The sequence below is a fragment of the Cebidichthys violaceus genome, unplaced genomic scaffold, assembly GCF_023349555.1.
Source record: "Cebidichthys violaceus isolate CVI_PGR_0920_01 unplaced genomic scaffold, fCebVio1.0.p SCAF_2, whole genome shotgun sequence".
In the NCBI taxonomy this organism is placed as follows: Eukaryota; Metazoa; Chordata; class Actinopteri; order Perciformes; family Stichaeidae; genus Cebidichthys; species Cebidichthys violaceus.
The window spans coordinates 12,043,551-12,067,238 of NW_027176372.1; the positions used below are offsets into that span (position 1 = coordinate 12,043,551).

A 23,688-nucleotide genomic window follows, 5' to 3' on the forward strand; every position below is an offset into this window, starting at 1 on the left:
CATGAAATTACAATGCTGCATTACGATATAGATGTCAGGTTAGTGCTGTATTTGCGATTAGGCTTTTTGCACAGTCTACAGAAGGAGATTGTGTTTATACACACAACAGCTGAGCTAAAGGTCTGCCCTGGAGGCTCATCCAGGGCCCTGAAACCCCCACGGCCACCTCTGGGGGAAAGCGAAGCCCTAGGATCACTTCTTAATTGCCTCTGTGACTAGCAGGCTGTGTGACATGTGCTTTTGTTTGTGTTTTCAACTGGAGGAGGGCTGCTTTTCATGTGAACTGTTGGAGTGTTTGATCCAGTTGGGTTTTAAGCCGCTATGTGGTGGTACTTCTCAAATCGGGTGACTGCTGGTGACACTACCGTTAGTGAACACTTCTCTAAAACTACAAGGCTAGCTGGATACAGCATTTTCAATGACAAGTCAGAGGCCCCAGCTAACCTCGTCATTTCATGATATCCAGACAAGATAAGTTTCAGCAGCATAAGCTAACAACCATCTAATCGCAAACGCAAAAATGAGTCCAATTTATGAGCTGCTAGTGAGTCAACAGATTTATTATCCTCACAGGCTGCCTCACCCATACTTTTCATTCAGTGGTTGAACTGATCAGATAAACAGCAGCTCAGAGCGCCTTGTATTGGGTTACGTGTTGAAATCCCATGTTGCTTTAAAGAGACGGAGAACAACTAACTTCAAACTAGCTAACTTCTTAATAGTTTTAATGTAATGGATTTAGAATCCGACAGTAAGTGGGTGTTTCTCCAGACTGTGGACATAGTTACACTATGGGGACGATGAAACGTGGCACATGTGCCTCGGAGAGATGGACACATTCACACCTTTTTTGTCATCTGGCCAGAATGTGTCACATTTCCTTTGATTTCAGTCGGTCTTGAGTGATTCTCAGAAACATTTACACATAGCGGTAGCTTTGAGATCAGATAGCTATCCAATCCACATTAAGTGACTAGGTTCAAATGGGGTCTATCCTATTCTTTTTTTTTTTTTTTTCTTTTTCGTAAACAAATGATAAACTATTATGATTTTGATAATGACTGTTTGGACTGTGTCTTACTAGAACTTCTCCAAGTGATAATTTCACTAGAACATCTTGCCGTGGCGAAGACTTCTGTTCTGGAACGAAACATTATTTCTCCGTGTGCCCATTTCTTGCTCAGATTTGTTCTTTTCTCTGTTTGGAAACGGCTCTGTTAAAGCACTCCTAAATGTCCTCTCTGTAACAGCAGAGCTTCAGTGTGAGCCCAGTCACCCAGAGACGTCCCGCCGCTGTGCTAATGCCTTATTTATTACTATCTATGAGCTTGAACTTTATCCGTTTTCTGCTGTTCCCGCTGTCTCTTTAGAGGTAAAATCGTGAAGCGCACAGCTTTCCCATTTCATTAGTGGAGTGTTACACTGGGTCCTGTGGCTGTAATGGATGTCTGGCCAGCCGGGGTGTGATAGCAGTACAGATTCTAGCACGCAGGCACACATGCGCATTCACACACACATTCTGCCAGAGCACAAATCTCTGCGTAATGCAAATGCTGCAAATTGACCTCCAATTTGTGCAATGACCTGCTATAGGCTGTAAATGGTGGCCCGCTAATTTTTTAGCGTGTGCCTGGCTAACTTGCTTACTGCCTATAGTAATAATCTTCCTAAGCCAAGAGGTAACCACACATTATCGAAATGCAATATTTTGTGGGTCTTTAGGTGATATTATAAATAGGTTAATTTAGGACCGGCACATCTGCTGCATGGCTGCCAGGCCAGTTATTTACTATTGGAGAGAATTGGGCAATGTCCTCAGTCTGCCTGCTTTTTATAAGTGGGCAAATCTGCTCCCAAAGGTAATCTGTCTCTTCTTGGCCCTTCACCAAATTCTCCATGGAATGTCATTGAAATCTTTCAAGTAGGGTTTTTAAGGATTCTACTAAGCAACAGATGAACATACGGGACCAAAATACAACCTCTTTGGCAGATTTGATAACTGCATATCCAGACGGTACTTAAATATGTTGCAGAAGCTCTGCAGTTTGGAGAAAACGGCTGTGTTTCAGTGTTTTTAAAGTATTATTTTGCAGTAGGACGGTAGCAGTTTTGCTACGTTTCGGTAGTTTATTGGGCCAGTATTTGGTAGTAAAAGGATACATTCATGGCTAACTCCATGTTTCGTCCTTTTGCTCTACATGGAAGTTGTTTACATTTGCCCTCAGCGATGTCTTGTGATCGTATTTAATGGAATGCATTTGTCATAATACTGTTACAGACGTTTGCATATCTGTCTTCAATAGCATGTTCCAAAAACAGTTGTGGAGAGTTATCACATGAACCGTGTCTGTTGACAAAAGTGTTTGATTTGATAGCTGCTCGGTTACAAAACGCTGTTTTTGTTTGTTTTCACTGGACATTGACAAAATGACAGAATGTCAGATGTCAACTAAGTTTGCATGTCATTTTCTCTCTTCTTCCTGCCCATGCTCGGCCATCACGGCCATGGTCTGCTCTCATTGCTCATCCAGAACACTGCCAGTTTATTTTAGGGTCCGGGCCATTCATGCAGCATCTCTGGTTTGGCTCAAAACAAGTTTTCTCCTTGACTGGACTCCTTCATGCCGCTGTATGACTTAAGATCGTAGATCTACGGAGGAGCCCGTCTCATCACCGCAGTGATGCTGAGTGGACATGACAGGGATTTGGCCACTCATTGGGCCAGATGGAAGGAAACCAATGAGAAGCATAATATGTCTGAGTCCACCTCGTGCATTTAATGGCCTGGTACATCCTCTTAGAACTGCGGCTGACATGCAGTCACAGGGCTCCAGACGGCCACCAAAATGGTCAACACATGCGAGTTAAAATTTCACATCCGTGCGAGTGCATGGTGATCGTCGTGGATCGGAGACATCAGCTACTGTTTATTCCAGTCCCGCCTCCAAAGACGCTAAAGTTAACTTGACAAGCTTGACTTGGATACGCATGTATATGTAGCGGTTGAAAACTTTACAAAACGATTCCTTTAGCTGTTACCTTGTTCCAAAAAATGAAAAGGTCTGTAGCTGTTATTTTAAAAAAAGCAAGTAGTGGAAGTGGAAGAAGTACTAAGAGTAAAAGTACTAATACCCTGATTTATGGACCCTGTTACAAGTAAAAGTATTGCATTCAAGTGCTTTGCTAGGTAAAAGTACGAAAGTATATAATCAACAAAATGCACTTTAATGTAAAAGAAAGTAGTGTATTAGATTATTACTATCAATGCAGTAACATGCAAGATGCATTTTTAATGTAGTAGCTGGCTGCAATAGAGCTATTTTTAATCTTTTTACTTAGTAAAAAGAGTAACTATAGTAGTGCTTGAGTACGTGTACTTATTACGTTCCACTACAAAAACGGATGCGACCAAATCATGTGCTGGTGTGACAAACTGAGGAAGTTGGTGGCACCAGTGGAGAAGTTAGTCCCGAGTAAAGGTAGTGTGGTGGCTGCTCCGTTAAAACAATAGCAGACCGTGTGACGGGTAACCCGACTGTATCCGTGATTAAACTTGGCGGACCAATCCAGCCTCCCATTGGCTCGATGAGGATGTGTGTGCTCTCCTTCTGAAGCAGAGCTGTGGAGGTGCGATGAAATATGTAATTCATGCAGCAAAGGAAATGCCTTCCTTAAGCAGAGACGCACTCTAGGGCCATACATACTGATTTGGCTATATGTGCTTTGATGGCCACAGTTTTGTCCTCATCTATTCTAATAATCGTAGATGGGGCCGTGCAAGTCATTAAAGCGTCTGTCTCCATTGCAGCATATGGGTTTACACTCACAGCTGAGGCTGTTGGATGGACTCCCAACTCATTCTCTTTCTCTCTCCCATCCCTTCTGCTTCTTCATGCCCTCCAGCTACAAGTTGTGTTCACCCCCCTTCTCAAATGTTCCTCCTCTCTTTGAGACTGACAAACCGTCTGTTGGACATCCTTACCTCACCATCTTTTCACTCAGAAAGTTCAAGGATTGGATCTTGTGATTTTGTTCAAATTCATTCATGAACGTAACCTGCCAGTCTGCTCTTTAGCTTGTCTGCCATAATTTAGTCTAGATATTTTATTTTTTTCTTACAGGTAAAAATAATCTATAGAGTGATCTTGATGTACTTTGATCTGAGCTCTCGGTAGACTCTAACAGAACTATGTATCACTCTTGAATCATTTCTAAGCATTTATAAGGCTTTTACCAAGAAGTTCTAAATAACTTCCAAGTGTTATATGACGCAAAAGAAATAAATGACATTTGTTGCTATGGCAGAAGTAAGACGATGTCAAAACAATGATCAACTAAGAAGCACACACACACTTTACACAGCTACAGCCTCTTAAAGAAGACTGCTGGAAAAATCAATGAATAAAACAAAGTGTTCCTGCTACGTCTGTTTGTTTGAAAAGGAGAGATCAGACTCTTGCCAGAGTATTCAATTGATAATTTATCAGGGATTAGACTAATAAAAGCAATCAGAACAGTGTTTTAAAAACCCATTTCAGTTCTATGTTCTCTCCAAGCTTTGAGTTAATGTACTTTCTTGAAGCACATTGATTGGAGAAGTGGCGGTACCCTTGGGTTAAACTGTTATCATGTAGGGGAATGCTACACCTTCAGATTTGGGTTAAAAAAGTGGGGGGAAATGAGGCTGGGTCTAAAACGATTTTGAGAGATCTTTTAAAGTGTGCTTTTCCCGCGGATTCGTGACCCTTAACCCTGTTAGTCTCTAGTGGCCAGCCTTGGGTTCTTCATGCAACAACATCTGGCCACATGAGCGATTAGTGAACCTCAGTTGAATCGAAACACGGCACTGAAGGCCTGTTGCATTTTGGATTAAGAAAAACTATGAAGACAGAGAAGACTTGTCTTATGTAAGATGTGCAAAAATTGCACTTGATTGTGTTAACTGCGGTCGTGTTGTAATCGGGTAAATTCTTAACGTAAACGCTAATATTTTTGAGAATGCACCACGGTCCAATTTACAGCATTAGTTCTCTGAGAATGTCTTTCATATTCATGCAAACTTTGTATTAACTGAGATATACCTAATATGATCTTTACTGAATTGGGGCCTTGTGACTCGGAATCATTTTGGGGAAACTAGCAGCGATACCCAGCCCAACTGTCAAATGTCTAAATAGATGGAGCACATGATGTTGTATTACTGGGGTACGGCTAAGGTTCCTGAAGTGATTGTCTACTGTGCTATGATGATCGTTTAACAAGACTAACATTCGTCTATTCAGCCAGTGAAGGGGCTGGGCGGGTGGGGGTAATGAAGCCCCAGCGCTGCCACACAGCGTGGCCTCAATTATTCTATATTGTCATGACAGTTTGCCACGGCACGTGTAACTGTTTCTGCCACTTTTTATTAATAATGCATCGCTAGCTCCCAGCATCTGTCAGGGGTTTCGTGTCACACAAGATAGCGATTCTGGGTTGCTTTGACATATAGAGCGACCGACGTTTAAATTCCTTCATCTTGAAGTGATACGATATCATTTGGACCTTGTATGGAAAAGGATTTGGGACCCCTACGTCTCCCTTCACTGGCCCTCTTTTTTTTTTTTCTGTAGTCCTCCTACTCTGAGCACCTAAACATTTCTCTTGCACCTTTTCTCCTTTCTGAATCTTTCTTTCTCCATCTTTCCCTTCCCGTTTGCGTTCCTTTCCCTCTCGACAAGCTCGCTCTTTCCTCGACTCCCGCTGTCTTCTGGCCTCGGCCGTCTGCAGTGAGCGGCAGGCTTTTTGCTTTAGCCCCTATTCCTCTGTGCCTGCCACACATTTTAGGTGGAGTTGATCTTGGGGCCAACTACCTTGCCCACCTGATCCAGTTATGATCCATGTGTAACCTAACATAGAAAACCATGATTGGTTTCAAGTTCAAAACAATTGTGCACCAAGTTTCCTCGAATGGGCATTTTACCTGCCCCTAAAACAAACTGTGATGTCAATCTGTGAGAGATTAGTGTCCATCCAGCGCTAGGAAACTATTGTATGATAATGTATTGTAATGGTCCGATTGTTACCCATTCTTTTGGAAGAAGGTTCAAAGACCGGCGTGAAAGCAGTTCAATTTATCTAGTTGTAATCTCATCTAAATGCATGATTAAAAGGAATTACACTCCACAAAATGTAACAGGGAAAAGATTTAGTGTCCCCAAGGCTTTTCGTATATTTACAGCCTCCATAAAACACTGGTCTGTCAGTAACCGCCCGTCAGGCAACGTTTCCCAGACCTGGCCCCTTGATCTTTAGCTGGTGAGTTCTGGGCTTTCTGATTGGCTTTGTTGTAAGGTAGAGAAGACGGCAAAGTTAAACAATAAAAGAAGGCCGTGGTCTCATGAATGGGTATGTTGTGATGCTACAACTGAAACGAACGTGTGTGTGTGTGTGTGTGTGTGTGTGTGTGTGTGTGTGTGTGTGTGTGGGTGTGGGTGTGTGGGTGGGTGGGTGTAAACTTAACCTGCGTATCATGCTTGATGCTTTTGTTCATGGATGCTTTTATTGTCACCACTTACAGCTGCAGTTCTGATTTTAAGAAAACAAAAAATCTCTCTGTTTTGTCCCTCGGGATAACTTAATTCCTTCACATATCCCTTTTGTGCACACACTGCAGATATGTTGCTGCTGAGCAGTCTACTTCATCTCGCATTCTTGTTTTGAACTGGAGTTTTATTACTCCCCGAGAAGTGAGGAAAAGTAGTTTAGAAGTTTAAAAAGAAACCCTTTGATTCCTATTAATCTCCTCTGGTTTTACGACATTTCAGCCACATATCTTAACATTATTTTAAGATACTTTGCAAAATAATTACATAAGCAATTTAGAAAATCAACACGGAAGAATGTTTCTTCAAAACCTCAAGACCCTGACAGAACATCTCTATTTATGTGAGCCTCATATTCCAGATAGATTTTTTGAATTTCAATCTATTCCACATCTGCTGGTTCAAAAGCCAAATTATGATCTGAATTGCAACTATTCAAAACCTCGAGCTCCAAGGGTAAGTCTGAGATCTACAGAATGTATTATGACCAAATAAATGTCAATGACACAATAAACCCCGTTGACACAGGGTATGAAACATATTGCACACAATCTTTCACATTAAATTGCATTTTAGCATGAAAATGCAGACTTTGTAGCATTTCTGTAGCAGTACAGTAGAGGAGTCTTAAATGGTTTACATTTTTTATCTTACAGCTATATAAACATAAATTCTAACATCATTTTTTTGTCATATGCTCCAATAAACCCCTCCGTGTCACTTTTTCATAGTTGTGTTGGCCATCTTGCTAGATTGGATGTATCAACATTTCTGGCTGAAATGAGTTTTAAACAACACACTACCTCTTTTTATCACCGTTTAACTTGATATGGCGAAGTTATTAGCAGTCATCTATTTACACACAGCGCACACTTGGTTTTTAGAGCTATTAGTTTGCTGATGAGTGGTGAGAGTAAACCCTGAACAGTGAGCTGGAAAACCAAAACAGGACACACTCCAAAGTAACGCTGTAATTTAATGTTAATAAAAAAGAATATTATAAACACTTTAAATAAAGTGAGAGATATTAGGTGTGCTTTTGGTCCGCCTTCTTAAGATCACTGTAATACATTTAGTTAATTATCACATGCCCAAATAGAATCAACAGCAGCATGTTAATGCTGAATAGTATTACCCCCCCGTCTGTTTCGTAGATACGTCTGATAAGCGGTTGTCCTCCAGTTTGCAGTGAAGTTTAGCCGGTGAATTACATCGGCTTGAAGGTCAGGTAGACTGAAGTGAATTGAGCTGTGATGGAATTCTCTGAACCACATCTATGCATGTTTTAACACTCATTCAGATGTCCCTTTATTTTCATCAGGCATAGTACTGACCTTTGCAGCAGGACTGTTCAAAAGTAATTAAATTAATTATATTCTATAAAATTCATCCACAACGGATAGTGGTGATTTCTTTACTTAATTATATCTTTAAACAAAACACTTATTTTATATTTTTAATTTGTATTACATGTAAGAATATCCATCCAGCCGTACCCTATATCCTGCTCAGGGCCCGGGGGACGACAGCCTATCCAAGCATACATTCAGAGAGAAGCGGCGTGTGCACCGCGGACACGTCAGCGCTCTCTCACAGCGCGAGCACACGTCCTTACAGACGAACACGTTGATGCCGGGGGGAAGTATGTGTTTCCAGTTCACCTGACCTGCATGTCTTTGAACTACAGCACCTGAAGGAGTGCTGCAGTCTCCCCTAGCAGTCGTGGGGAGAGAACATGCAGATTCCACACAGAAGAGGCCCGGTCTGCATTCAAAACAAAGCACGGTCTAGCTGTCTGAAAACGATGCAAACCACTAGTATTTGTAATGAGGCAGTTAGAGGAGGTATTCAGGGTAATGTATGCATATTTACTGTCATCATTTTTATAATTATGAAGTCAGCAGTAACCTCATAGCTGTGAACGTAGCAGTGCACTGGGGTTTTTGATGAACCAACTCTAGTTGTGTTCTAGAATTATTTTCTGTCTGGGTCTTTTTTTTCTTACCCTTGACATGAGGAGCGATTCATTTATTAAGAATGCAAAGCCCGAAGATGACCCAGAAGAATCATCTATTTGATAGAATAGCCCGATTCAACTGCAAATCTCACAGTTGAATCATCAGTAGAATGTGTCACGATTTTGGTTTTATACCGGAAATAGATTGAAATAAGCTTTTGATTTTCACCTTCAAATTCAGAAGCAGGATCGGCGGTTCTCCCTGTGTATATCTTTCTTCACCCCCGCTTTCTTGTGGGTGTATGTATGAGAAAAAACTAGGGCTGGGCAAGTTAACTTATTAATATCGCGTTAACGCCGACAATTACTTTATTGCGCGTTAACGCAGTTTTTTTTTATTATTAAGCGAACATTTTTAACACAAGAACCAGGCAGCGAGCGGTGAACAGCTGTAACAATGCGATTAATTTAAAAAAAAAAAATCATGCGATTAACCGCGATTTAAAGATGTTAATCGTTGCCCAGCACTAAAAAAAAACACTTCAAAGACTGTGCGGCGACCTTACCAGGAGCCGGCCTGATGGAGTCTGAGATGACGAGGAAACGGAAACAGAAAGTTCTCCTGCTTCCCTGAAGTCTCCGGTGTTGCACCATTTAGTCTCCCCCTCTACTTCTGTGAACCTGAGTAACTCTGCCTGCCTGTTGTAAAGCATCCTCTTGCCATCTAGTGTAGTCGATCTTCTCCTTGTTGTCCTACGGTCTGTTCCCAATTGACTGGTGAAAAAGGTTATTGTTATTACATACTAAATCAATTATTTAAATTTGAAAATGTTTTTAGTGTGGTACATTCCCCAAAAGTATCCATCATGGTACCGTGTAGCATCTCTTTTTGAAGAAGAGTTTGAAAATGTAAATGACTATGTTAAGCCCCCCCCCCCCCCCCCCCCAGGTTAACACTGGTATTTCCGTCAGCACTCCTGCCATTATCTGTTAGCACCGTCAGGTGAGAGCCACCGGCTCAGCCCACGTCCTGGTGAGATCCGTGTGGAGGCAATAGATATGCTCTGAATAGGAATTCGGCTCCTTTTTTTTTTTTTTTTTAATGTTAAGCAATTAACATATTAGGGAGGTATTGCTGATGCGAGTCCAGATCAATATGTGCTTCCTGGTAAGCATTTTCTGGATTCATTGGATGCCTCACACTGAGTATGTGAAGCATACATGGGCCCGGAGTGCTTGAACCCTGCAGGACCCCCCCCCCCATGGTACACTCTGCAGGTTAATCACTGAAGCTTGCTTTCTGTATGCCTCATCAAAAGAGAGCAGATAGAGTTGAAGTGGTTCTTACAGTTGGATGGCCGTGTCGGCCTATATTCCTCACAGTGTTTGCATCTTCAGGAACATCAAACTGCTTGATGTACAGTACATTTCCTTCAGATCAAGTACACATATCGGTTAACTTATCTACCGGAAACTAGCTGAAGTCTTTAACGGAGTCTGTTGTCTTCCTTTGGAGAACATTAGGATTGTTATATGAACTGGAAAAAACTATTTGGAGATTTCTTGGTATTGTTGAGTTTTGGTGCCCAGTCTGATTAGTCATGAAATATGATTTGCCTCTCCTGATCTGATATAATTCTAATGTTATAGAGATGCGTATTAAAAAAAAGTGTGTGAAGTTTCTTACTGAAAAATGTTTGACAGAAAAATGACTGTGCAATAAAAAAAAATATAGGCACGAATCACAACTTTTATAGCTTTCTATATTTACAGTATCATAAAGGAGGGTAACAAAATATTGTAGTGTGATAATAATAATACAACATTGTGCTTTTATTTTTACATCAGCCAAATGTGGTTACTCGTGACTTGGGATTGGTGGGAGTTGCGTCACAGCACACCAATGAAATGCCAGCATTGAGGATTTAGTCATTTTACATTTTTTTTGGATTTCTAGGAATAAGTAATAGTTACTTGTTATTCATATTTGATTATTGAAATATTTGTGTTACCTTATAACATTCATGGTCGTAGTATTAGTAGTGATACATTAGTTTTGAATTAAACAATTCAGTTCAGCATTTTTTTTAATTATTGTTGATGTTCAAGATTTTGAATAATGAACTTGAGCATGGCCCAGCATCTGATCCAGCTTTGAATTAATTGAACCTTTTAAAGTTTTTACAAACCATGCATTTGAAGTCACATGAATAAACATTCATGAAACAGTGTTTCAACATTTAATATCTTCCCTATTCAGACCTCTCACTTTTAAAAGTCTGTCTGTGCTCGATGCACCAATATCACAGCGTCATGTTCAGTTTAACAGCATTATCTTTAATATCACAATCCAAATCGTATCCTTAATGTTAACAACTCCTGTGGAGCGCAGAGCAACGTTTTGGTGAGCTGGGATACAAAGACCTGAAATATGAGGTCTCAGGTCCATGGAAAAGAGATTAAAACTGGTTCGTAATTAGAGATGTAAAAAATCACTCGTCCTGATTATAAAGGCTCAGTGGGAGGACACTCCACTCCACCAGAAACAACTCTAAATCCACAGTAGGGAGCAGATTCTAGAGAATATATTTAAAACATCTGAGTTCTGATAGTTAAAAACAGCCGTAATATCGGCATAGGAAAAAGAATCTGATCCGAAAAAGTGATTTCAGAGAAAAGCGGGCTGAAAGGTTTCCAATATGTTTGAAGGATGTATCAAGGATGTCAAACGGATTCAGCAGAGAAAAGATAAAGATGGAAGCTTAAGTCTACAGATCACTGTGTTAAAGTGAAACGCAACATCAACTGGCAATCAGTAGCTAGCGTAGCATAGCAGTGCTTACGCTAGTTAATGCTGTGCTAACGTACTTTGCTAAAGTTGGCTCCACAGGTTTTTTTACGTAGAAACGTAACGGCGTAGAAACGTATATCTTACTTTGACATTCATCCCAAAGCTTATACAAGGGTGGAAATACAGGCTTGGTTATCATTGTTGATCTTTTATAGATTGTTCTCAAATGTAAATAAAAGGCTTTGTATTGCCACATTTCAATACTCCAAAGAACATGTACTTTACTGGAACATTAACTGACAAGTGTCGGCAAACACCCTGGTGACTAATAAGCACTGATTTCATAATCTCACATTTTATCTGAAGGGTGAATTTTGCTTTTTCATTGCATAACAAATGTAACTATTGAAGTAGTTCTGATATGGATAGTCAATTAATCGATTAGTCAATATAGTCATTCATCAAAAAAATCTATAACATATGGCACTTCCATATTCTGAAATGTGTGGATTCAACGTGTTTGTTTTCAATATCATGATAAATTCAATACATTCGAGGTTTGTACCGTCTGAACAAAACAGCGATCTTAAGACATTACCATGGGTTCTTTAAACTTGTGATGTGCATCTGTTGAAATATATTGACACTTTACAGACTAAACATTTAAGCAATTAATTAAGAAAAATAATGTGGAGAGTAGTTGATAATTAAAACAATCAATGGTTGAAGCCTTCTATTGAATCCTCTTTGACCACTTCCTCCGGTAGACATAACTGTAAACAGCATAACTCTTGTTAAATGCCCATATTCAGCTGTAAACACACTGCAGCACTCTGCTTTAATGCAGCTGCTTCACATTGTGAATCCCAGAAACATGAGTTTTGCACAACGGCGTAATTAGAATTTTGATCTCATCGACTTGTAAAGTAGATGAGCTGGTCATTATGTTGAAATGCATTGATGGAAGGGATCGAATGAACACACACTGTTTCACAATGCACTGATACATATATCAACGTCGTCGAGGGTTTGGTTTGCTTTAGGATTGCTTTCTACACTAAACCATACTGTAATGAAAGACCAAACCAAGTTGTGAGCATCCACCAGTTAGCAAACATTCTTTAAATTATAACCATTTTATTTAAAAAATATATGTTTTGAGGGGGAAATGTTTTTTTTTTCTTTTTTTCAGTTTGGCACATCTTATCCACTATACAGATATGAAATTGTACATATTACAATACAAAAGGAAAATGGGAAGAGAAAAAGCATTCATTTTTGCACAAAGAGGTTGGGTAAGAGAGAGGGGATTGGTTCACTTGTTTTTTTGTTTTTTTTTATTTTTAGGCAGGGTGGGGACCAGGGCTAGAGGGTGACAAGAGGAAACAAAAACAGTTTACAAAGAGCCAGAGTGCAAAGGGATGCATATTTCTACAAATTGTGTGGATTTCTCAGTCACTTAGTACAACGCAGTCTTAAACAGTGAAATGTCAAATGGACCTTATAGGAATTCCACACACATCCCCATTATTGGTGTTATCAAAAAAAAAAGGGTCTCTTCATAATGTTTGCTGAATGACATTAAGAAATATTCAACTCAATTGACTTTTGAACATGCAAGACAGATTAGAAGGGCAGTAGTAAAAGCAGTGCGAAGCTGGAAGAAATCAAAAATTACAAAGTGGAGTTGCTTGACTTTGGAAATCAGTACTACCAGTGTATGCAATGTTTTCTATTCAAATGTGAAGTGTAACACGTTTTTGGTTCCACCAACACGTTCTCTTAGAAGTTGTTGTCGGCATCTTATGATCATGTGCACAGAGGCATTGACACAAGCATTGAAGTCATATTTTCACAGCCTCAATAAAGAGACAAAGCCACAAATGGCACCTCCTTGCTACCTCCAGGGAGCACCAGCCAACATACTGCGTCCTCATTGGTCAAAGCCAGATAACTGGTTTCCTGGTGCTGTGCGGTCAGAAGCATCTTAATGTCATAATCACTGATTTTGGTTAAACATACCCAAAAGTTGAAATGTTAATAAAAAAAATCCAAATGCTAATTCCCTGGGGAAATAATTCAATAAAACGCCATATTTTGATTTCAATTAAGAATTGTATTTGTTCTTGTTGTACTGTTCAAACATCGGGTAGTTCCGTTACTTGTAATGACATAGTTGTTGCTGTGTGATCAAAGTGCATTTCACGCCCAAGGTGCTGTCAGTCAGTATGCATCGTTTCATTCTTAACCACCTTTTGCTAATAATCCGAGACATTGCCCCAGCGTTGCCCCCTCTCCGCCGTCCCATCAGTTCCTCTCAATCCCTCTCTTTCACCCTGCCCCCACCGCCAAACTGAACACAAAGAAGTGCGGAGCTGCGGCAGCAGCTTTAGTCTGATGCTAATGCACATCCTCTCCCCTGCATACCAATGTGTCCTGACCCTGGCTGGCTGTTTGCTTATCACTGGATCTCCATTTGCTTTCAGGCTATTGACCGCAATTTAACTTGACACTTGTGACTGCTAACCAAGGAACTGTTATCATATGCATTATTCAACGCAATCCCCTTTTTTTTTAATACAGTAAATGACAACCCAGTTTGCCTAACAAGAAGACTGTCCTAAAGTAAAAGGTTCAACAATGTTTTTATGTAGTACGGGGGGGGGATGATTCTACTAGAACTATTTTTGAGTGGCTGAACAAGCCTAATGTTGCTGGATCACTGGTGTGGGTGACAGAATATTAGATTATTTTTGCCTTGCCTTAATTGGTTCAATCTTGAGCCTGTCAGTCCTGATTAGTGTGTGAGCAGTAAAGAGCCTTGGCTACTGGGGAAAGGTTTTATTTCAGAATGAAATGCCCCTCTATCTGTTATTTGCGCTGGTCATTACCCTTTCACTTGCTACCCTCACACCTCACACTACTAGGTCTGTGTATTGATCCTAGTATAATAGCAAATCAGCAACCCGTACTTCCTAGGTTAAGCTGTAAAGCTGTAAATAATATGGTCACAGTGTTTGTGGTGTTTAGGGGGCTAGAGAATCCACGCACAGGGGGTACATTTAAAGGTCAAATCCTTATGTTCTTGATGTCCAAGATGAGGAAGACATCTGTGTATTTTGCTCAGCGGTGTAGTATATTGGAGATTGACCACAGATGAAAAATGCTTAGTGGGTCCCACAGGTTGAGAATTTATTTGTGGTGGTTGGCCCTTGTGTGGGCGGTAGCTCCAACATCCAACAAGCTGCAAAACATAATTTAATTTACGAGCTAACGTCGGATTAAAGAGGTCATTTCCCCATATATATATATATATATATATATATATATATATATATATATATATATATATATATATATATATATATATATATATATATATATATATATAATTGAACATAAATTCACCACTCCGGCAGTCTTCTCAATCGGTACACTCTTTGTAGTTGCATTTACACACGCATGAAGTTTGGAATAAATTCCAAATTTAAGCAAAATAATCCCTTTTTAGCTGTTCTTTTTTTGGGGGTGGGCCACCCAAATTGTTTAAACAGGAAACACTGAAGCCTTTGATCTGATAGCAGATTATAGACTTGCCGAATTGACTCATGTCTGAATTGTTAAATGTGTTAAAATGTGTGTAGACTGAATATAATTTCAGGGCTCTTCTTTCCTCGAGAGGATTTATTTCCATTTTAACATAACAATAAGGACATTTAGTTTTCAGTTATAATTCAGAATTTGATTTTGTTCTTCGTGGTCTTTAATGTATAATAGTTCTTTTAACATAATGAAACTGTAAAACAAAGAAACATTCTGATAATTGGTCCAATTCATTTGCCCCAGTGATTGAGTGATTTGTTTACAGTGCCTGTGGTGCAGTTAGAAACATGATTTCAAATACTTACTTTTTAAAAGAAATAAGACATAAATCACATTTCTCCACTTAATATATCCTGTTAGCAGAGGGCCATTTGGCTAAGTATTTTCTCTGTGCTGCAGAATATATAGAGACAATGTGGAGACAAATCTCACAGTTTACAATTTTCTCGTTTAAAATGATTGCCCCTGCCTGATATGAACAACCTTGCATTCATAGAAAAATAAATTTGTGACTATCTCTACATCACCCCCTAAACTGTCAGGTCCAACCTCTGTCATTGTAGCATTCAACATTTCTCACATATTGTCAAATCTCACTTGTAGAAATTATGCTTTTTTTTTTTTTTTTACATAAACTGGAAAAAAATAAAAAAAAGCAAACCCTGTATCATCTGAAATGGTCAAATGGCAAACCATATGCTCTAGGAATAAATAAGAGTTCATACTTCACACTCTTTGTAAGGCAGTTGCTGACACTTGCACTGCCCATAGCCGTTTATGATCACGAGGGCCCCTTCCTCATGGCTGGGCTCGTACTCATTGTAGGGTACCTGTGTAGCTAGGTCTGCCATAGGCTGCCGCTGCTGGGTCCTCATCTGTCTGCGGTTCTGAATAGCCGAACAGTGGCGTATCCGGCGCAGGGTGGGAGGGCAGCACTTCCGTGAGATATACACAACGAAAATTATGAAAAAGAATGAAAATAGAAGGGCCATAGTTCCGATGATGACCCTATGAGTCATTACAGTGTTGTCCATTGCAGAGGAGTCCTCTGTCACAGCCGCCTCCTCCAACGTAGCGGTAGTTGCTTGAGCAGTGCGTCGGGTTGTTGTTGTCGTGGTGGTTGTCGTGGTGGTGACTGTGGTAAAGCTCCCAAAATCCTCTGCATAGTCCTGCGTGGGGGTTGGCTGCATAATTCCAAACAAGGAGCTTGTGAATTCTGCAGCGATAGTAGCGTCTGTGGTTGTGCTAATGGTCTGAACAACCGGCGCTGAAAAATTCTGGCAAAGCTGGAATCCATAAACCGCATCGAGTATCTCCTCCCCTTGGGCATATTCAGGACTGTGACAGAGAATGGAATGTTCCCACCTTCCCTTAAAGGTGCTTAGCCAAGTGGCCAGAGAGCAAATCCTTTTGGTACATTCCCAATAGTTGCTGGACAGCCCAATGGTACCCAGTGACTGCCACATATCCATGACCTGGGGGTCCAGACTGCTGAGTTTGTTGTTATCCAGCAGCAAGATCTTTAAATTTGGCAGCGTTTGAAACACATCAGATGTCAGGACACGAATTTCATTTCCCGTGAGGTCCAGCTTCTCTAAAGTGGTCCAGGTCCACTCCATGCCGCATGTCAAGTTGCTGATTTTATTCCACTGCAGATAGAGAAACTGGAGGGCAACAAGGCGAGGGAAATGGGCCAAGTTGATCTTGGTCAGCTGATTGTGCTCCAAGTGGAGCTCTTTAAGCTTAATGAGCCCAGCAAATCCATTCCGGGCCAGACTGCGCAGGCGGTTGCTGCTCAGGCCTAAATATTCCAGGCTGCGGCAGTCCCAGAATGCACGCACAGGTGTGGTGCGAAGTAAATTGGAGCGCAGGTGGAGTATCTGGAGCTTTCTCAGTCCATGAAACAGTTCTGGTTCCAGCGCAGTCATCTGATTGAAGGACAGGTCTAGTATCTGGAGGTTGATGAGGTGGATGAAGGTTGTGTTGGGCAACTTGGTGATACGATTGGAGCTCAGATTGAGGTCCTTCAGCTTGTAGAGCCCTTGAAAGGCGTCCTCTTGTACCGTCGTGATCTGGTTGTGGTCTAGATGCAGCCAGGTGAGCTGGCTGAAGCCGTAGAACTGATCGGGGCTGAGCTCGGTGATGCTGTTGTGGCGCAGCGACAACCCTAGGGCCCCCTTGTCCACAGCGTCTGGGGGAGCCTGAAGCCCCTGGGTGTCGCAGTAGAACTGCAGGTCCTCACAGCGGCATTTTTGAGGGCAGGTCGTACACGATGCAGGAGGCAGCAAGCACACCAGGAGCATGCTGATCACACTCAGACACAGAGCCGCTGGTGCAGGTCCCACCAATGGCCACCTTGAATGGAAACCTGGGTGGGTTCAAAGATAACAAAATGAACTGCGGGGCGGGAAAGCTTATCTCTGCAGAGCACTTATTACTAATTCATGGTGACGATTGTGCTTTTCCAGGGTGCTCTCGCTCTTTCCCCCGTACACACCGCAGTTTCGATATTTTACATTGACTTTAACTTTCACAATTGTACGTAAGCAGGATTTCTTTGAGCTTAGCTTTAAAGGAGATGCCATTTAGTTTGGCATTTAAAGATCAATTACATACAAGAGCTGGACTTTTGTTTCGACATCCTTGCTATTTATATACAGCCTTTTCTGTTCACATTTTGTGCTCTGTAATTTGTCTTCTGTGAGTATTTTTCTGCTGATTTCTGTCATTCATCATTTATTGCGTATGTCCCCCCCCCCCCCTCGTTTCACCAGCTCAAATATGCAGATGCCCTTTTGAATTCTGTTTTTTTTTTTTCTTGAGTCATCTTCATCACTTAAGAGGTCTGCCATACAAACACAAATGGTATTTAAAATATATATATATATTCTCAACTAGTGTTGGTAAAGAGGGAAAAATAAAGGGCAACTGCAGTAAATAGACGAGGCTGAAGAGCTTTTAGTCCTCAGCCTCCCTCTTACTTGTATTCCCTATTCATGTCCAGACCCACCATATAAAAGGACTAACTTACCCATTCTTTTGTGCACATCGGAGGCTGCATTCAACTGTCCTTTTCCGCAGACTCTTGGAGCAACCAGATGGAAGAAAAATCCAAAGGGAAAAAACCCTTTTGAGTAAGCACAAAAGGAATCAGCCTCTTTGGAAATAAAGCAATTCTGAGCCCACCCAATTGAAACAAAATATGAAATTCCATGTCCCGAGATGATGTTTATTCCTGTGATTCTGTTCAGAGTCCTTTTTTTAAAAATCCACGCTCAAAGAAAGGCTTGAATCTTTTCCTTCATCCTACGAAATCCTTGAAATAAATATTTATATAATTTTTTTTTTTTTTTTTAAGTTGATCAGTTGCATCCAGAGCGACTCCGGTGAACAGAACCCCCCCTCCCTTCCTCCTCTCCTTTTTTCTTTTTCTTTTTTTTACCCTTTTGTTTCCCTTCCACCGCAATGATGTCAGCTCAGCTGGTTAATTGGAGATCAAGCGTTCCCCTTTTTTCGTTGCCGCGGTCTTCCAACCCTAACTTGTTGATGGCAGCCAGAGATCCTGCTTCCGACGCCGGCTCAGTCTCGGCATAGCCTTTGCAGAGCTGTGTGAGCGGAGCCCCTCGTCCGCTAGCTTAGACGCAGGGAGAGAAAAAAGCAGAGCAGGGAGCCGGGGATGTTATTCTGTGCTTTTTGTTGCAGCCACTCACTGCTACAGAGTGGTGGCAGCCTGGCGTCGATCATCACTACTGTTTCTCTCTCTCTCTTCCTCTCTCTCTCCCACACTCGCAAACGCTCTCTCTTGCTCAGTCACTTGCTCTCTGCCTCATACGCACTGCTTGTGCACCTCGGTCTTCCTCCACCTCCCTCTTTGCATCCCCACTTCCCTCCCACTGGCTCGTCACCATCAGAATATTGATATCTTGAACGTGTTGCGGCAGCTTGCTGTTGAAATTAAACACAGCTGTAAATCTCCGCCTCGCCTCGCTGCCGTTCTGAATGCGCCGTGTATGATTGCATGCCGGAGACGTGCACGAAACATATATATATATATATATATATATATATATATATATATATATATAAAAATAAATAAAATACACAAAGCTCAATATAGTTTGTAACATGTGGATCCAGACAACACAAACATGTGCATGGGCGAGCAAAGACGGGCTGCACTCTTTTATCTCTGTGCAGGAGCGAGTATTCTATAGCGATGCTAGCATATGATGTCTGGGACATATTCATAATTTACATATCCTGAGCACAGGCATGTGATGTATGGCCAGCTGCTCTGAAGCTAAATTAAGATAGCTTTTAACATGTAATAGACATGACCCAATACTTGCTTTTTTAAAATTTATATTTGGCATATTAAATGTGGTTTTGTTCAAAGGACATATTTCATCACCAGGGCTAAACAGAAGGAGATATCTGTGCTTCAGTGCATGAACATGCTGACTTTTCCTTAATTATTTAATGTGGGTGGAGGCGGGTGTGAGGGTAATTTCAATGAACTAGATCGGCTGCAGCCAAAGACTAGATACGAAAGACAATATGAAGTACTGCTATCTGGTTGGGTACTTTAACTCTTGATGCACCTGTTACAGGCACTACATTGTACTTAATGGAAGCAAAGAAACTACATTACCGCTGTCTTCTTTGGCAGTAGTTGATACTGAACGACTAACTGAAACACGTTTTCTATAATCCAAATCCGTATTTGTTTGGATAACTTGGAAATAATGTTGCTACGTTTTTGCTTCTTAAATAATTTCATTTCATAATCCTCACGTTTTAAGACAAATAAAAAAAAAATGGCTCTGACTGTGACTTTCCAGGTCACTTGACCAGCAGTCTGCTGTCATTCTCCACATTTATTGTGGTAGACTTCATCTCCCGCTGGGACTTTTCTGCAAAATGTGAGCGTGGAAAACATGGGGAGAAAAAAAACATCAAGGGGTACGAGGAATATTCCCTCCATTCGATGTGTGGGGATGTCTGGCTTCCCATTTGGAATTCAAGATGTTGGTGAACGTGCTGAAGTATCAGAACTTGAAGCAGACTTTGTTTCCATTGAATATTTCCATAATCCAGTGGACCGATGGTTTTGCAGGAAAGGGATGTTCCTAAATCTGTCCTAAAGGAGATGGATAGAGACTCACTTGGAGTATCATAAAAAGATGCCGCAGAGAAACCGACTCCATAATAAGCACCTGAAGAAGTGCTTCAGAACCCTCTGGCGTGGAAATGAAATATAGGCTAGGCGTGAATAAAAGAGGATTGAGAGAGTAGAGGGGCAGAGCCGACTAAACCCCGACCACAGCCCTTCATCCAACCAGCACAGAATCACAGGGGATTAGTGCCGGAGGAGCTCCCGGGCCCCTAACTATGTACACAACCCCCCGGTGGGCAAAGGGCAGTGGGGGATGGGGCAGGTCAATGCCACCACCATGCATGGTGCTATGTCACAGTGGATTTGAGCGTTATAAGGGGGACGAGCAGCCCAGAGTCCTGCTGCTTCTTTGCCTTTTCTCTGTTGCCCTTTGCTGTTCATCTAATGTTGCTCTAATTTTATTATTCTCCAGTGTCTGTCCGTCTCTCACCCGCTCTTTCATTTCTCTCTCCCCCCCCCCCCCCCCCCCCCTCTCCATCCGTCCAGAAACTTTTTGATTTTCGGTGTTTGCAGAATGTGACTGAACACGTCTCTGCTCTCAGCGGGGACCACTAGTTAGGGCTTTGACTGCTGCATAATGCTAAACTGTGTGACTACTGCCAACAGTGTTGCCCATGTGTAGTAAAGTGTAACCTTTTAATCAACACACGTTTCTCATTGAGTATGAGAAAAATGCTCCCGTGGGGAAGAGATTAGAATTGTATTTTCAGTGTTACTTTACATTATTGGTGCTCATGGTGATTAACCTTTTTACAGCTGCTTTTTTTATTTATGAACAAAGAATAGACCGATAGTGTTTCCAGGGTTTCTACTAGAGGTTGACCGATTAATCGCTTTGGCAGTGAGGATGTTTTAAAACTATCTTTATCAGTGGAACTGGGCTCCACTCGTAATGCAGGGACATACGTCTCCATCTCATTAAGAATCTAGAGCCTGCCTCACAGGTTGACTTTGTTGGTGTACTGTAATAAATTGTACAGTGTTCTCTCCAATTACCATGTAGAGTTGTGATGACAGGAAGGCCTGAACGGGATTCAGATAGCCTCTTTTGATCCTCGCATGAATAAAAATTCAAATTTTAAATGCAGTTTGCCACAGCAGCAATTAAAAGGGTGTGGTGCTCATGAATTATAGCACTGATATAGATGCAAATCAGCTGTTTTTTAACCCAAAGCAGCTGTGCCTTTTTACTGATGCGTGCTTTAAGTGTGTGTGTGTGTGTGTGTGTGTGTGTGTGTGTGTGTGTGTGTGTGTGTGTGTGTGTGTGTGTGTGTGTGTGTGTGTGTGTGTGTGTGTGTGTGTGTGTGTGTGTGTGTGTGTGTGTGTGTGTGTGTGTGTTATTAATTGAAACGGTTGGCCGCTGTTTGTTTGTGTCCTCCATGGTTCACTCGCAATGCAATCATTCAGGAAAATATTCCAGAGTTCCAACAAAGGGCAATGTGGCGCTTTTGACAGCTGCTCTACCACAACGAATAAAAGGATCACAGATGTATCAGGATGGGTGTCTGCAAAACACTGGATGCACTATGATGCAAAGATGACTTTTGAGCTCTTAGAACTTTTTACATATGAAATATATATATTTATTTTCTCCAACACCTGACAGCATTATTTTTGTCTTACATCTGACAGCAACTCTTTGCAAAAAACAAACTATCTAACTACTAATATTCCAAAAAATAATAATAAATGTGCGTACGTGCGTGTGTGCAAATCCACAACCAATATGTTTCAAAGTAGTTGTCACTGCACCATGCTCATCACTAATTCCTCGTTCATGTTTCAGGCTGGAAGGAAGGACCGTAGTGATGCTCTGAACACCGCCATCGACAGGATGACCAAGAAGACCAGAGACCTTCGCAGACAGGTTTTTATTCCCCCCCCCCCCCCCCGTGGATGATCAAGTTACCCGACTGTATTTATAGTCACGGCTCTATGTGAGCAAGTGTGGCAAAACAAACAATCACTCATCTTTTTAAAGCACTCGGCCAACGGCAATCAATTGAAGTCAGTTGGTGTTGCTCACTGTTATTTATGGCCGCGTGAACCAGGTGTGTGTGTGTGTGTGTGTGTGTGTGTGTGTGTGTGTGTGTGTGTGTGTGTGTGTGTGTGTGTGTGTGTGTGTGTGTGTGTGTGTGTGTGTGTGTGTGTGTGTGTGTGTAAATATTCATGCACTAGGGGATGTATTATTTTAACAGTGCCTTTTCATTTCTTACCTCACAGCTGCGTAAAGCCGTCATGGACCACGTCTCCGACTCTTTCCTGGAGACCAACGTCCCCCTCCTGGTCCTGATCGAAGCGGCCAAGAATGGTAACGAGAAGGAAGTCAAGGAATACGCTCAGGTGTTCCGCGAGCACGCCAACAAGCTGATCGAGGTAATGTAGGATTTTGAATGCCTTCCGAGTCGAAACCAAGTGTGACCCAAATACAGAACATTCATATTTCTTCCTTTTCCATCCCACCAGTTATGGACATTTTAGCTTAGCTTGTAGTAAACATTCTCCAGCTTCTCTGTTCTCTCTCTGTGGGGTTGTTCTCAGAAATTCCCCTGTGATGCAACTTAAGGATCACAGCGCCTCAGAAAACACCAATCTGGGTCCCCCCCCCCCTAATGAAAACAAAGATGTAAACATTGAAGTTATTTTCTCTGGTTGCTGTCTTTGTCTTTCACTCTGTGTGTCGTTTGCACACACACCTTTAGTAAATGGAAGGTGATGCTGATTTTAATCTGATGCTACAGTGAGCAGACAAGCCAAACATTGCTCTGTGGTCACAGATCAGATTTTCAGGCAGAACCAAATGAATGAAATAACCACCTGGGAAAATGTTGTCCTTGCCACAACAGATTGATGTACTATTCCTTATTGGACAACTCCACACGTGTGCTTGATACCTATGAAGATAAATACCTTATATACCTAATGCGTCCTGCTTCCTACCCTCCCTGTGGTCGGTCTCATGTCTTAACAGAGGAAGAAGGCAAAATGTTGGACTTTGATGAGTAGCAAGCTGACAGAAACCTGAGCGATCCTCAGTAGTGGTATTTCCTTCAATTTGGTGAATGCCTGTGTCAGAGCATGATATGCTGACATTTGAAAGTGACTTCCTCCCATGGGCAGATGACCATGAGTGGAGCTGGATCGGTTGGCAAGTATAAGCGTTCACAGGGGAAACCGCTGAAGCATCAGAGGGAAAAGGGGACCACTCTCGGGAGTAGACCCTGAAGGCCTGAGTGTCAGAAGTGGCATTAAAGCATGACATTGGTGGACTCCCCTAATGCTGAGGCACTGTGGCTTTTATCTGCTTATAACACTCAGATGGGATACACAAAGAAGCACAGCGTAGATTAGAAATTACTCATGTAAGTATGAATGGCATTAAATTGAAAATCCATTTTTTTGTCCTATTTAACGCAGCTAGATGTGATCGAGTTGTGTGGTGTCAATCTAAGCATAGAAGATAAAGTCCTGACGTGTGTTTTTCAAAAGAAAGATGGACTGCAGGATGATATTGCTGATTGAGTTTTCACTATCTCTATGTAAAGGGGAACTAAACTGCTAGTTTGGTCTAATTCTT

General features: G+C 41.5%; 2 protein-coding genes across 3 annotated transcripts in view; one reads left to right on the forward strand and one right to left on the reverse strand.

The window, feature by feature from the left end:
* Nucleotides 1-23,688, forward strand: part of ctnna1 (catenin (cadherin-associated protein), alpha 1) — a 73,277-nt gene that overhangs the window by 15,777 nt on the left and 33,812 nt on the right. For both annotated transcript variants that reach the window (XM_068714440.1, XM_068714441.1), the window contains exons 8-9: nucleotides 21,898-21,978; nucleotides 22,335-22,487. In XM_068714440.1, coding sequence (XP_068570541.1) covers nucleotides 21,898-21,978; nucleotides 22,335-22,487 — 234 coding nt within the window. The remainder of the gene's footprint in view (nucleotides 1-21,897; nucleotides 21,979-22,334; nucleotides 22,488-23,688) is intronic.
* lrrtm2 (leucine rich repeat transmembrane neuronal 2) lies at nucleotides 14,744-18,787 on the reverse strand. The gene is made up of 2 exons (XM_068714439.1): nucleotides 17,967-18,787; nucleotides 14,744-17,303 (listed from the first exon to the last, which is right to left on the reverse strand). The coding sequence occupies exons 1-2, from the start codon at nucleotides 17,968-17,970 to the stop codon at nucleotides 15,655-15,657; spliced, it is 1,653 nt and encodes a 550-aa protein (XP_068570540.1). The 5' UTR covers nucleotides 17,971-18,787; the 3' UTR covers nucleotides 14,744-15,654.